A 13,716-nucleotide genomic window follows, 5' to 3' on the forward strand; every position below is an offset into this window, starting at 1 on the left:
GAGGAGGAAAGGAAAAAGGGGAGGATGGGATAGGGAGGGGGGGGATTGGGGGGTAATTAGGTTCGGTCTGAGGAAAGAGACCGACAGGTCTGATTCCTCAGACCAAGAGCCTCTTCACCACAACAAGGAGCCCCCCCTTGAAGAGGTGAGGAATGGGAGACATTGATACGATGAGGGGGGAAAAAAAAAAGGCGGGGGAGGGAGAGACTTTGGGGGTCTACAGTGCCTGCTGAAATGTTAATCAGGGTCACTCCACTAAACATGTATGGGTCTCAATAAGGGCTACACTTATAAGGGGTCTACAAACTGTCAATGAGTGTGACAGCACTTGAGCAATGGGAGATAATTAGGGTTAAAGAAAAATAATCCCATTTGATGAAAAAACCTTAAAGGACACAAGTGCAACTAATATGACATTTATTGTGGCAACGTTTCGCTCTCCAGGAGCTTTATCAAGCCATTACAAACAATACATGGAAACAGAGGGTATATAAAGGCTCAGAGTGAGGTGCAATACTAGTGAGGTAACATTTCGATGTTCACTAGTTGTAGTATTGCACCTCACTCTGAGCCTTTATATACCCTCTGTGTCCATGTATTGTTTGTAATGGCTTGATAAAGCTCCTGGAGAGCGAAACGTTGCCACAATAAATGTCATATTAGTTGCACTTGTGTCCTTTTACTTTACATATTGTCAGTAATAATACCAACTTTATTACAAAAAAACCTTCACCACCTATCCACTAGGGGCTCAGATCAAGAACCCTTCACCAGAATAAAAGGTATTAGTGATAAAGGGCTCTCGACCAGAGGAATTTTACTTTTCCTTTCTCAGTTTGAACCCGTGTAGAGGTGCAGTATGACTCCTATGTTGATTACAGTACAGCCTATAAGAGGCTGTACTGTAATCCATATTTATCACTTTTGGTTATTGCAGCCACCCATAATAAGGTACACTCGGCAGTCTACAATGAACAGCGGAGTCGAGAGTACTCGTCGGACTGTCACTTTCTTGGACCATGGTGGGGCACTCTACATCAATGGCTATACCCCAGGACGAGAGCACTACCCTGCCCCACCCTCACGTTCTCCCTCACCCTCAACCATCTCCAAGGTCAGTCTCATCAGGCTTTATTTTGAAAGTACAGTGGACCCCCGGTTAACGAACTTTTTTCATTCCAGTAGTATGTTCAGGTGCCAGTACTGACTGAATTTTTTCCCATAAGGAATATTGTGAAGTAGATTAGTCCATTTCAGACCCCCAAACATACACGTACAAACGCACTTACATAAATACACTTACATAATTGGTCGCATTTGGAGGTGATCGTTAAGCGGGGGTCCACTGTACTAATTCTGTAGATTATTCATGGGAAGGGGTCATGCCATCCCTGATAAATGGTGATAATTCGGGTTAATCCAACAGAAGGGCAGATCCAATTCCTTCAATCAAGAGCCCTTCCCCATTATCACAGGGAGCACTAAACCAATAGGGATTATACAGCACCTGGGGGGTGAAGGGAGATGGAAGGCATTCAGACTTTATTCTGGGAAGTGAGGCACAAAACCAAATGAGGCATTCACCATCATTAAAGCATTTTGCTTTTACCCAATCTAATGAAGGGGAGAGTAGCTAGCACCTTCAGAGCTCTTCCCCTCCATCACCAAACCTTCCTTTAAGTATCCAGCTTAGTTACTTCTGGAAACTACTCTGGATGTAGTGTGCATGGTACTTCATGAACATGCTTCACTTGGCAAATTAACCTTAGTAATGCTTGCCAACACATCAGTTCCTCCAGATAAATGGGAACATTTGCCATGCACATTACATTCATGGAGAAACCCTAAACCCAAATGGATAATAAAGCTCTGTCTGGATATTCAGATCAATACATAAATACAAAATTATATACACATGCACCTAAAGACTTCAATTACAAGAAAACACTAATAAACTAAGCTTTTTACCAAGCTTTCACTAAGGTTTTACAAGATATTTTCAAAATGTGCCAGGTACTTGGGTAATAGACAAAATCTGACAGTACATTATCTTGAAAGGGTAAAAAAAAAAAAATTACATAAATGGAAATTAAGTACAGTGGAACCTCAGTCATCATTTTCCCTGGTTTTTGTCGAATTCGGTTTTCGACGAGTTTGTCAAAATTTTGTCCCGGTTTTCATTCACGACCTCGGTTTTTGTCAGTCCACTGTACCACACAAAGCATCCCACACCTTCCGAGTCAGTCTGGCTTTGTTTCTCGAGTAAACATTACCCTGCACGTTCATCCGAAACACTTCGTAATAACCCATTGTTTTTTGTGTCACTGCTAAATAAGCAACCATGGGACCAAAGAAAGTTCTGAGTGCCAGCCCTTTGATAAAGAAGGCGAGAAACACCACAGAATTCAAGAAATAACTTGTAGCAAAGTACGAAAGCGTCGTACATGTGGTTGATCTCGCCAGGATGTACAGGAAGTCTTCATCAACGATCAGTTCCATCCTGATGAAGGAAAAAGAAATCTAGGAATCTGATGATGCAAAAAGGGTAAATGTGCTAACGAAACAGAGATCACAAACAATCGAATATGTTGAAAAGTTGTTGGTGTGGATCAACGAAAAAGTTTGCGGGAGATAGTGTTGTGGAGGCGGTGATTTGTGAAAAGGCAAGGCAGTTGCATGCAGATCTCAAAAGAAATGCCTGAAATGAGTTGGACAACCACAGGGAAGAGCTAACCACTGAAGAGCTGTAACACCTCCAACTGGAGCAGTAACAGACCACAGCTGAGGAAATTGCTTCAGAGGAGGAGAGGGGAGAATGTGCCTTCTTCAGTGATTAAGGGCGTGTGCAAAGAGGAGTTAATTGCAAAGTTTTGTGGAGAAATATCACCCTGACAAAGCTATTGCAAGCAATGTCTGCAACATGTTCAATGACAATGCCTTGTCCCATTTTAGGCAAATCTTAGAGATGCCAGAAACAGCAAAGGAGGGAAGTAACCCCAGATAGGGACTTGATACCTAAAGTCCTTATGAAGGGGGATTCCCTTTCCAACCAATAACCTCTCCTCCCCCCCTCTCCCCTCCTTGCATCTTCCATATGCCAACAAGTCTTCAGTAAAGGTAAAAGTGATATTAAATGTTCATTTATCCATTTCATTAGTCCTTATATTTCTCATTGTTTTCTGTATGTAAAACTAGAGTTATTCTCTATAAAATGTATTTTTTGTTAATACTTTTGAGTGTCTGGAACGGATTAATTGGATTTACATTACTTGTGGAAAGTATCGTTTCAGTTTTCGTTGTATTCGGTTTTTGTCAGACTTTCTGGAATGAATGACGAAAACTGAGGTTCCACTGTATTCGAACAAACCAATAGTATATAATAAAGAACTTTGTCTCATTTATTTTACTCCCATGTTCTAATTGACAAACCTAACACTGGCATTATCAGTAAGTGCTAAACTTGAAGGGGTCATACGTACCAAGTCTGGAGAATGGGAAGCAACTGGGTTGAATATAATGAAGGACAGATCCAATTCATTGGATCAAGGGTTCTTCAACAAGGCATCTCTACTGAAGGGCCTAAAGCTGGTAAACATGTTGAATTACTATTATAAAACACCTACACTAGCCAAATACAGTGTCACTAAAGTATGGAAGCCCTTTTAAAACCACAATTACAAAATAGGGCATCCCTTGCACTTTAGAACCTACTTCAAAGATTATTCAGTGTTTCATGGGGTAAATTAACCTATGACTTACAGATGGCATCTTAAAGTTATGGGAGTGGGCTGATATCCATTCCCTAGCAGATCTTTGTCACAGCTCAAAGGTTCTCAATGGGGTTCAAGCCTGGCTCGTCAAAGGATAACTCTCAGGCACAAGCCACTGGACAAATTTCCTAGTATGGCAAGGAGCATAAAACCTTGCAAGATTAACCTGTATAGTCCTTGTGGCTTAGCGCTTCTTTTTGATTATAATAATAATAATTGCAAGATTAACATTAGTGGGGACCTTTATCAAGGCTTCCCTGGATGTGCTTCTGATGCAATGTCATCAACACTGTTCTCGAGGCACCAGTGCAACTAGGACTTCACTTTTTGCTCACACACAGGTGCCTTCTATATCCTTTGATGGCCTGCCTTATGTAATCCAATCATCTCCATCTATTACACAAGCATAGGCTTGTAAGATGCAGTCAGTAACCTTACGAAATCCTGAGACTTTCTACTTCAACTGCCAAAGCCAGCATAACTGTCTTATTGACAAGTCTTCTAGGGTTAGGTATTACACTTTGTGAGGGGCTCTTGATTTAGGGAATTGGATCTGTGCTCCAGTTCCCCGAATTAAGCCTGAATGCCTTCCACATCCCCCCCCCCAGGCACTGTATAATCCTCCGGGTTTAGCGCTTCCCCCTTGATTATAATAATAATAATTACACTTTGTACACTGAATTACACTGGGAGCTTTCCACATGGTATATTTTAATGACTAGCACTGTATATGTATGGGAAAGTTTTAAAATGTAGGGAGGCATCATACAATATCTGGGAAAGGGAGAGTAGCTTACATGTCTTAAATCAAGAGTTCATCACCACTAAGGCACCCCTTGAAGTGGTTGCCTCAGTGATTGTATTCACTTGCTGTATTCGTGAGAAAGTGTTAAAAACTTGAGTTATTACAGCACCTCATGAATTGGAGGTAATCAAGTTTGATCAGTGGCTGGGAGCTCCAGTTCCTTGGGGCAAAAGACATTTGCCAGCAAGAATGCATTATCAAATCATACGAGGGAGGTGCATTTTATATAATTACTGAATAGATCATTCATAGAACACAGACTGGCAGGTCTTTGTTACTGCAATCTGTCATTGTAACCCACTGCTGTTCCAGAACTGTGATAGCAGGTGTGAAAATCTGATTTGTAATCCCAGATACCTGTCACTTGGCATTCCATTGCTGTTTCAGGAATGTGGTAGTAGGTGTGAGGATCTGATTCGTTCTCCCAATTACTTGTCACCTGGTGATCCATTGCTCTCCCACAAGCCTGCAAGGAATAACAAGCCTCACGTCCAATTCATCACACGGAACAATGGTATGTTCTGTGTTTCAGCAGTTATGAGAAATAAACCACTATTTTTAAAAGTATAACACTCCAGCTGCTGGAGTGCTATACAATGCATCTGGTTGACTATTGTATAAAATATTCACTATTATTCATGAAGAAGCACTAAACCTTTAAGTCATACAGTGCTTTACTTCTTGCTAAACTGTATTAATTACATGCACCTGTAATTCATTCCCTTTTCTCTCTCTTGTCCCCACACTCCAGTCACTTCCATACCCGCACATCTCCCTTCTTTGCCTACCTTGGTATCCCACAAAGTTAATTAAACTGTTTACCTATGAAGCCAAGCCTTTCACCTCAGCTATCAAAGGGTTTAATTAAATTGTTAGATAAAAGTTTCCTAAAAAAAAAAAAAAATAATAGATCTTCAGTAAGACTCCTATTAAGCCACATTTACCTTCTGGTACAATCTTTGATGTCACTAAATCATGGCATTTATTCCAGAAGCAGAGATGGAGAAAACAGAGGTCACGAATGATACACTCCAGGCCACATCTCCAAACTCTGAAAACCCTAACGTCAGCCTTTCATGTGATCAAATGCCCACCTCTATCACTATATCCAGAGAGGTTCCATCACTTCCCTGCATCTCCACATCCAGAGGACCAGAAGCCACACCTCTCATTGAGCCAGTCTCACTGGAAGAGGTTAACAGGTATTAAATGTTAAAGTTAAAAATCCAGTGGTTTGGAAAATAATTCAACCAACTTGCATTTTGAAGATCAGCAGGTATGCTACCTACACACACACACAAAAAAAAAAAAAATCTAAGATTTAGGCAATGGCATTCATTTTTTCAGCCTTAAGGTACATTGTTAAAAAAAATTAAGGTCCTTCATTAATCCCAGCTATTGCACTGAGGATGCATTGCAATTTCACTCCAAAACTAGTCCTACAGTAACATATAAAAGACACCAAATATGACTCTTCATCACTAATAGGGTAGTAACAACACACTTTAAAAACTAATTCATCACTTATGACATTGGTGCTGTGATTAGTCTAACAATACGTTAAGTACTGAGGAAGTTAAATAATTCATTAGAGCTGTTCCTGTAAGTTGTCTATAAACGTTTGTCTCAAAATTCATGAAAAAGTAAAGCACTTATATACAATGAAGCTAGGCTAAGATAGTCTTGGAAAGGTTATATAGGGTATATGCACTGAGGTCTTCAGTGTGTAGTTTTCCTTCATCCCCTGATCTACAGATTAAAGTGTAATACAGTACTGTATGCATGATGTGTTCAGACAGTGATGCCTTAATGACCCTCATGTATGTGATGGGTCTTAAACAAAAACTAACATTAAACCAACTTCACTCTTTAAACCTGTGCCTATCAAAATATCAAAGAGGTGCACAAGGAGTTAATAGATGAATTGGGCCATTGAATGACTTAAGCACTTTTAAATCTAATCTTAATGATTTTTGAAACCCTTCAGAGGTAAAGAAAGTTGGTAGGACCAATATGGCAGGTTACTGAGCCAAGTACACCATAGGATGGGGTAATTTCACAAGAGAATCATGTACATACTAATTTTTGTATAATTTTAAGGTATCTTACAACCAAAGCAGATATTGTTTCCACTCTTCCAATGGCAACCAGCACATTGTAATGCTCCTTGGCATCATTTCACAATATTTTGTATTATTTATCATGCCCAAAATACTCTGCATACTTAGGGTTTTTTCATTAAATATGAAAGTTTTTCTTTTTCGGGCCACCCTGCCTTGGTGGGAATCGGCCAGTGTGCTAATAAAAAAATAACTAATAATGTATAACATACCACACACAACAATTGTATACTTTATTTACTGGAAATTAGCCTTTTTTCACTAGTACATGTATATCTTGAGTACAGTAATCTAGCCCATCCAAGCACCGTGTATAGTGAATGATAGGTTTCCAATCAAGCCACAAGGAATGGTGGGGGTAATTGGGGATTCTACTGGTATATTCACTACCATAGCTTCCAGAGACATCACGAAAGATGTCATCTCAGGATTATTCTTAAGAGATCTAAAAATCTGTAGCCCCCCCAACACTTTAACAAAGTAAAGAGATTTCTTGCACATTTGATTCTGTCAACTAGGATACCCAGACTGATTTATACAACCAGGTGTACCCAAAGCCAACAAAAATTTCTACAAGAAATGACCTACACAGAACGCTATGAATACTTCAACCATTCCATACCATAAAAAAGCAGGCCCTAGGGTATCACTATATTAGCTTCATATTACCCAACAAAATCAGCAGCACATTTCCAACAAACATATGAAACCAAACCCTTACCAAACATTAGGAAAATTTCCTGTAGGAATTAGTTCTTCTTGCATAGTATATACTGAAAGGAGCTTCAACAGAAGAGCCACCAAACACAAATGGGCTGTCAGATATGGACACAAAAACCATGTTCTACAAAATAACCACAGCATGTTAGGTAAGTACAAATGTTACACAAAACCACCTGTCCTTTTAAAGAATCATGTCAAAGCCTACTTTCAACCTCTCATTAAGACACTGGATGCAATTACCTTGCATGCCACAATCTTTTATCCCAGTGCCAGATTTATCTATACAGGAATTTGGGGTAAAGCTCTGCAGGCCTACCCAACTTTAGTAGATGTAACGTCCACATTATTTCACCTCGATAATTTACATCTATTTCATGAGTGTTGAACCCATAGGAATCATACAGCACCTTGCAGTATGGAAGGCAAAGTTCATCTTAGGAAAAGGAGAAAGGAGAAAGTTCTTTGAATCGAGAACCTTTCAGTGGCATCAAGGAACCTCTCATCTACCTGTTCATCTGCTAATGAGAATCCAGGTCTCAAATACAGAAACTTTCTACTGTTTGATTTTCCATCAATGTGAATTTTTTTTTTTTTTTCAACAAGTCGGCCGTCTCCCACCGAGGCAGGGTGAGATTACTTGATCATATATTAATGTGTATTGAAGAGAATTTCTAAATGGATGCATGTGTGATTCAATTGTGTCAATATATATTTGTACTACAAGGCACTGTTGATTTTTATGGTGTATAATACTCCTAGCCTTTGTATGTTCGTAATGTATGGATTTGTGTGTGTTTGGTATTAATACATATCTTGTGCACTGAGTAAATTTTAAATATGTATATATTGACATACTGTATATCCCAGCAGTAAATAACCTATTACAGTATATTTATACTTGCACACCAGCATACTTGCTTTTACACACCCTCACAATATATGATCTTTGCAGTTATAACTCCTCAATCAAAAAAGCACACTACCTTATATATCAATATTGTAATACCTCACACATGCACACAGTCTAAAGTACATGCAGATTTGCTACTAGTCCAGAATAAGACATTAACCTTTATGAACAAGCTTTAAGAACAACTTGCAATACAGGAAACAAAGAACAGCAGATAGGACACTGTATATATAGGCCAGGTGTATATAAACATTGCTCAAAGCTGAGATTTAGGGTAAGTGAAAGGGGTTTAAATGCAGACCTAAAAATAGCAAAACTACAGGCAATAAATGACCAAGGACAGTATGCAAGTGGACTGTCGTAGGGAAGGAGGAGGAACCAAATTCACACAAATTAATATGTTAAAGCAAGTCCACATGGGTAGGCCCTAACCTGAAGGGTATACACATCATCTAAGGAATGGAAGGTAGTCAGGTTTTATCTAATGAAGGGAAGGGGAGATCTAAGTCTGTGGATAAAGAGTCATTTGATAATAACCTTTCTTAAAAAAATGCTAAGGTAAGCCAATGACACTTAAGCTTGTTGATATAAGCTGAAATAAGAATATTTGTTGTACTGGTTTATTAAAAAAATAATTTAATATACCACTTAAACATGAATGAATTCATGTTGACTTTCAATCCTAATGATCAACTGCTGTACAATTCTGGCTTGTCCTGAAGATTCTGCAATAACAGGTCACCTGATAGAAGGGCTAAGCTTTCCAATCTTCGCCTCAAGAATTTCTGGATTGAGTTTTAATTTGTAAGCAGAGAAGCTGTACTTTCAAGATGCAGTCAAAAAAAGGAGGACCATCAGGGTATACTCTGCTTATATTGCCATATCTCTAGGCAAAGGACTGGCACTGTATAATCCTTATGGGTATAGCACTCCATGATAATCTAGGGTAAGAAACACTACTCAGTAATGACAAAATGATTAATTCCAGCATCAGAATGCTTTTCAAGGCACATAAGATTCATCTGAATCCTACTTAAATGGATTTTGGTAAAAAGCAGGTTAATATAATTCATCCCACATCTGGCAGTGACATCATTTTGACCAGCTAGGTGGTGAAGCTGATATGCTCATCTTCCACATTTCAAAACTAAGCCCTACTGCACCAGGATGATATTCACTGAGACATGTAACAAAAATGCAGAATATTAAAAACTATACAATTAGCTTTAAATAAAAAATTAACTTTGGAAAGAATTGTATGGAGCAATGCTTACCTTGCTTATGAATACATGCCACTGCTAGACAATTGGCAATGTCAGACAGAAAACTGCATATTCACTTCATAAGCACATCAAGTTGCTCACTACAGGTCATAAATGAAGTCCACATGTTCTCTGACGAACGCAGCAAAATGTAAAGTAAAAGGACACAAGTGCAACTAATGTGACATTTATTGTGGCAATGTTTCGCTCTCCAGGAGCTTTATCAAGCCATGATGTAATGGCTTGATAAAGCTCCTGGAGAGCAAAACGTTGCCACAATAAATGTCACATTAGTTGCACTTGTGTCCTTTTACTTTACATATTGTCGGTAATTCTACCAACTTTATTGCAGCAAAATGTGTTGACTCTCAACTTCAGTCATCAGGATGGCACATTTCACAATATATTTAAGTATTTGGCAAATACTATACTATAACATCAAGAACTAGATGTACAAGTCATTACTGTGTGTGATAATACATGATACATATTTGCATTTTCATGCTGAATCATACCTTTAATGACTTGCAAGTTATTGTATATCTATTAAATGTTGTATACTGTATGCAATAACAGGTGTGGATCTGCATCAAATTTATGGGTGATGATGGTACTGGATAATCTCTACATTTTGATTCTAATAAGGTATATAACCACATACAGGGATTATTCATGTATCAAAAGAATGCATATATGTATTGTATATCATATCCATTGGAAGCTGATAGGTCATGTATGCAATAGATATATTCTCATAGTCTAGAAGGTGGCATATGTTTGAAAGTGTTCTTAGGTTCTCAAGTGCAGTATGTATTTTCTTTCTACAAAGGGGTATATAAAGTGTTTCTCCAAAGCTATATTTCCACTAATAAATATACTGAGTTTTAAATTATGTATTTTTTGTGAAGCTTATGTAATCATTTTTCAAGAAAAGTATAAAAATTGTTTTGTATAATTTTCCTTATTAGAAGAAATAAAATCTAATCTCTTCAAGGAATGCTGAAGGACACAATCTAAAAAACTGGAATAACTCTCCTGTTCCTTGGATAGAACTGGGTTTCTTCCTTATCCACTATAAGTTTAGCATTTTCTCTTGAATATAATTCTACATTTTACTGTACAGTACTGTACTTTGAGAATTAACATCACATTCTATACAGTACTGTACTATGAGAATTACCATCATCACATTATTACATTTAACAAAATAAGCAGCTGATACAATGGTTCCAAGGATTGTCCCCCTTAAAGTGTTTTATCAATAAAGTAAATCCATAATGGACAAAGAGTTGCTGACCAAGCATCTTTGGTGTTCAGAAACTACCAAGACATTCAAGTAAGATATCTCGGAGTTTTTCCCGCAGCTGGCCATTGCCTGATATGATGTGTGTAGAGGCATCACTGATCTTTATTATCACATCCTCATTTTCCTGCAAAGATAAACATAATTAAATACTGCCAAGTTTCTACACTGAAATCAACAATTTTATGAGCAAATAGAGGTTGGTACAAGTTTTATCAACCACATGAACCATAGAGATAAATGGTATAAAATACAGACACGATGAAGGAAGACAAATGCAGTATGTGATCCTCTATTGACTGTTTTGCCCACATAGTGGGCTTCTATTTGACTTGATAAAGCCCACTGTGTGGGCACAATGTAGTCAATAAAGGATGACATTATACTGGATTTGTGTCTATTCTTCCATCATCTGAACAATACCTGGAAACCCACAAATTCTTATCAAGCACAAACTCTACTGATAAATTACACACATGTGCAACTCTTGGGTATCTTTATTAAGGAAATGTTTTGCCACACAGTGACTTTATCAGTCCATACACAGGAGAAACTTGAGGTAATCAGTCCCTCAACCTTGAGTCAATGCGGTCAGTCCATCAATCTTGAATAGAATACGGCATAAGTGTGGAGAAGGAGCTTATAAACCATAGGCAGGAGAGGTGCAGCAGTCGTAGTCACATTTGTTCAATGTGGAAGTAGGTCGTGCCCAAGGGTTAGGCAAGCGAAGAATTCCCAAGTATTAAGATCCCAAGAGTTGCACATGTGTCTAATTTATCAACGTGTCGGTTCTGTGAACCATTCCTCTACAAAAAAACTCTACTGTCCAGGTTTCATTATATTTACAACTTAAATCTTTTTTATAATACAAGAGACAATATAAATGTTAAGCATGACAACACTTCAAATACTATACTGTACACTAGCAGCAGGTCTCAAAATTATAAACAAATTACATTATGTGCATTTCATGTTACAAGTGAGTTTGTACATAAAATAGTGCAATATACGGTTGTGTTACACACGTTTGTATTCACACTTATAAGTAACCCACATCTGAGTGTGGATTTATGTAAACTGGGGTGTTTAAGTTTGGACCTGCCTGTATTTAGTTACAAACCAGTGTTATGATGTACACTCCTGGCAGTTCTTCTACCCTAGCATCTGTTAAACCAGCCTGCGCCAAACGTTGAACCAGGTCATCTACATTCAAGTTGCCATAAGGATAGCATCGTGGCAATTTCTTCGAGGCTTCTTCATCACTATCTTCTAGAGGCTGAAAGGAATAATTCCATTAATTTGTCTTGGTAAAATCATGGCACTAATCACAACCCTCAAAGACATAACCTTCTATAACCATTTACTCATCATTAAATATTCTCAATTGTCGAGGATTGATTAAATAAAGCTGCCAGAAAAATATAACAGTACACTTTAAATGACTAATTATCTGGTAGTAAAGTGATTTTTTGGTTACACCATTTGAGTTATAGGCTAAGATCTGTTATCCTACCTCAGTTATTTGAAAGTGTAGTCCTAAGGTATACCACCACCCTTCTCAGGATGCCATCCGTTTTTTTTTTTTTTTAACACACCAGCTGTCTTCTGAGATAGGGTGACTCAAAAAAGAAGAAACACTTTCACCATCACTCACCCCACCATTTTACCAAAGGGGCACCAATACTACGGTCGAAAACTGAAAATATCCCCACCCCTCATCAGAGCACAGATACTGCACTTTCCACCTTCGGTACTGAAGTCTGGCTAACTGGCTTCCCTGAACCCCCTTCATAAATGTTACTTTGCTCACACTCCAACAGCACATCAATCCATAAAAACCATTTTCCTCCATTTACTCCTATCTAGCATGCTCACACATGCTGTATATTTAAGCCCCTCACATGCAAAACCTCCTTTCCCTCCAATCTTTCCTAGGATGACCATGACCCCCACCTTCCCTCCACTACATATTTATACCCTCCAAGTCATCCTGTTTTGTTCCATATCTCTACATGTCCAAACCACCTAAACCTCTCAACCCTCTGGATAATACTTTTACCGAGTCCACACCACCTCCTCCTAATCTCAAAGATACAAATTCTCTGCATGATATTCACACCATGCATTGCCCTCAGACACATCTCTACTGCCTCCAACCTTCTCCTATCTGCAACATTCATAACCCATGCCTCACACCCATACAAGTGTGTTGGTACAACTATACCTTCATTCATTCCCCTTTTTGCTTCCATGAATAACACTGTCTCTACAGATGCTTCAATGTGCCATCCACTTTTTCCCCCCCTCATAAATTTTATAGTTCACCTCATCTTTCATAGACCCATCTGCTGACAAGTTCACCACCTTATCTGAACACCTTCACTTCCTCCATACTCTCTCCTCCTAATCTGACATCCAATCTTTCATTACCTAAATTGTTTGTTACCCCTCATCAACTTCTTTCCTGTGTTCATTTTTAATTTCCTCCCAAATTCATCCACCAATCTATGCAACTTCTGTTCAGAATCTCTGAAAAGCAAGGTCATCAAAAAGCAACTGTGACAACTCCCACTTTGTACCAGACTCTGCATAGGTGCTCCTCGACCTACAATGGAGTTACGTTCCAACAAACCCATTGTACGCTGAAAATATTGCAAGTCGATTATGAACATATGATTAAATAAACTACTGTTCCTGAATAAGTAAACAAGTAATTTTTTTTTTTTTCAACAAACCGGCCGTATCCCACCAAGGCAGGGTGGCCCAAAAAGAAAAACGAAAGTTTCTCTTTTTAAATTTAGTAATTTATACGGGAGAAGGGGT

At 38.4% G+C, this 13,716-nt stretch overlaps 2 protein-coding genes across 3 annotated transcripts in view; one reads left to right on the forward strand and one right to left on the reverse strand.

Annotated features, from left to right (window-relative positions):
• The first annotated feature begins 825 nt into the window (after window positions 1-825).
• LOC128697179 (uncharacterized) lies at window positions 826-5,978 on the forward strand. The gene is made up of 3 exons (XM_053788721.2): window positions 826-1,114; window positions 4,963-5,089; window positions 5,567-5,978. Exons 1-3 carry the CDS (start codon window positions 860-862, stop codon window positions 5,782-5,784), a joined length of 600 nt encoding a protein of 199 aa, XP_053644696.2. The 5' UTR covers window positions 826-859; the 3' UTR covers window positions 5,785-5,978.
• A 4,782-nt stretch (window positions 5,979-10,760) lies between these two features.
• IntS9 (integrator complex subunit 9) overlaps window positions 10,761-13,716 on the reverse strand; it is a 41,112-nt gene continuing 38,156 nt past the window's right edge. For both annotated transcript variants that reach the window (XM_053788703.2, XM_070104089.1), the window contains 2 exons: window positions 12,014-12,169; window positions 10,761-11,020 (listed from right to left, as the gene is read on the reverse strand). In XM_053788703.2, the coding sequence (XP_053644678.1) occupies window positions 10,904-11,020; window positions 12,014-12,169 (273 nt within the window). In that variant the 3' untranslated portion in view covers window positions 10,761-10,903. The remainder of the gene's footprint in view (window positions 11,021-12,013; window positions 12,170-13,716) is intronic.

Source organism: Cherax quadricarinatus, chromosome 89, assembly GCF_038502225.1.
Source record: "Cherax quadricarinatus isolate ZL_2023a chromosome 89, ASM3850222v1, whole genome shotgun sequence".
Classification (NCBI taxonomy): Eukaryota; Metazoa; Arthropoda; class Malacostraca; order Decapoda; family Parastacidae; genus Cherax; species Cherax quadricarinatus.

Coding starts and splice junctions, on each gene's coding strand:
- LOC128697179 (XM_053788721.2), top strand. CDS start 860: ATGACTCCTATGTTGATTACAGTACAGCCTATAAGAGGCTGTACTGTA. Junction 1,115..4,962: donor CACCCTCAACCATCTCCAAG/GTCAGTCTCATC, acceptor TTGCTGTTTCAG/GAATGTGGTAGTAGGTGTGA. Junction 5,090..5,566: donor ATTCATCACACGGAACAATG/GTATGTTCTGTG, acceptor CATTTATTCCAG/AAGCAGAGATGGAGAAAACA.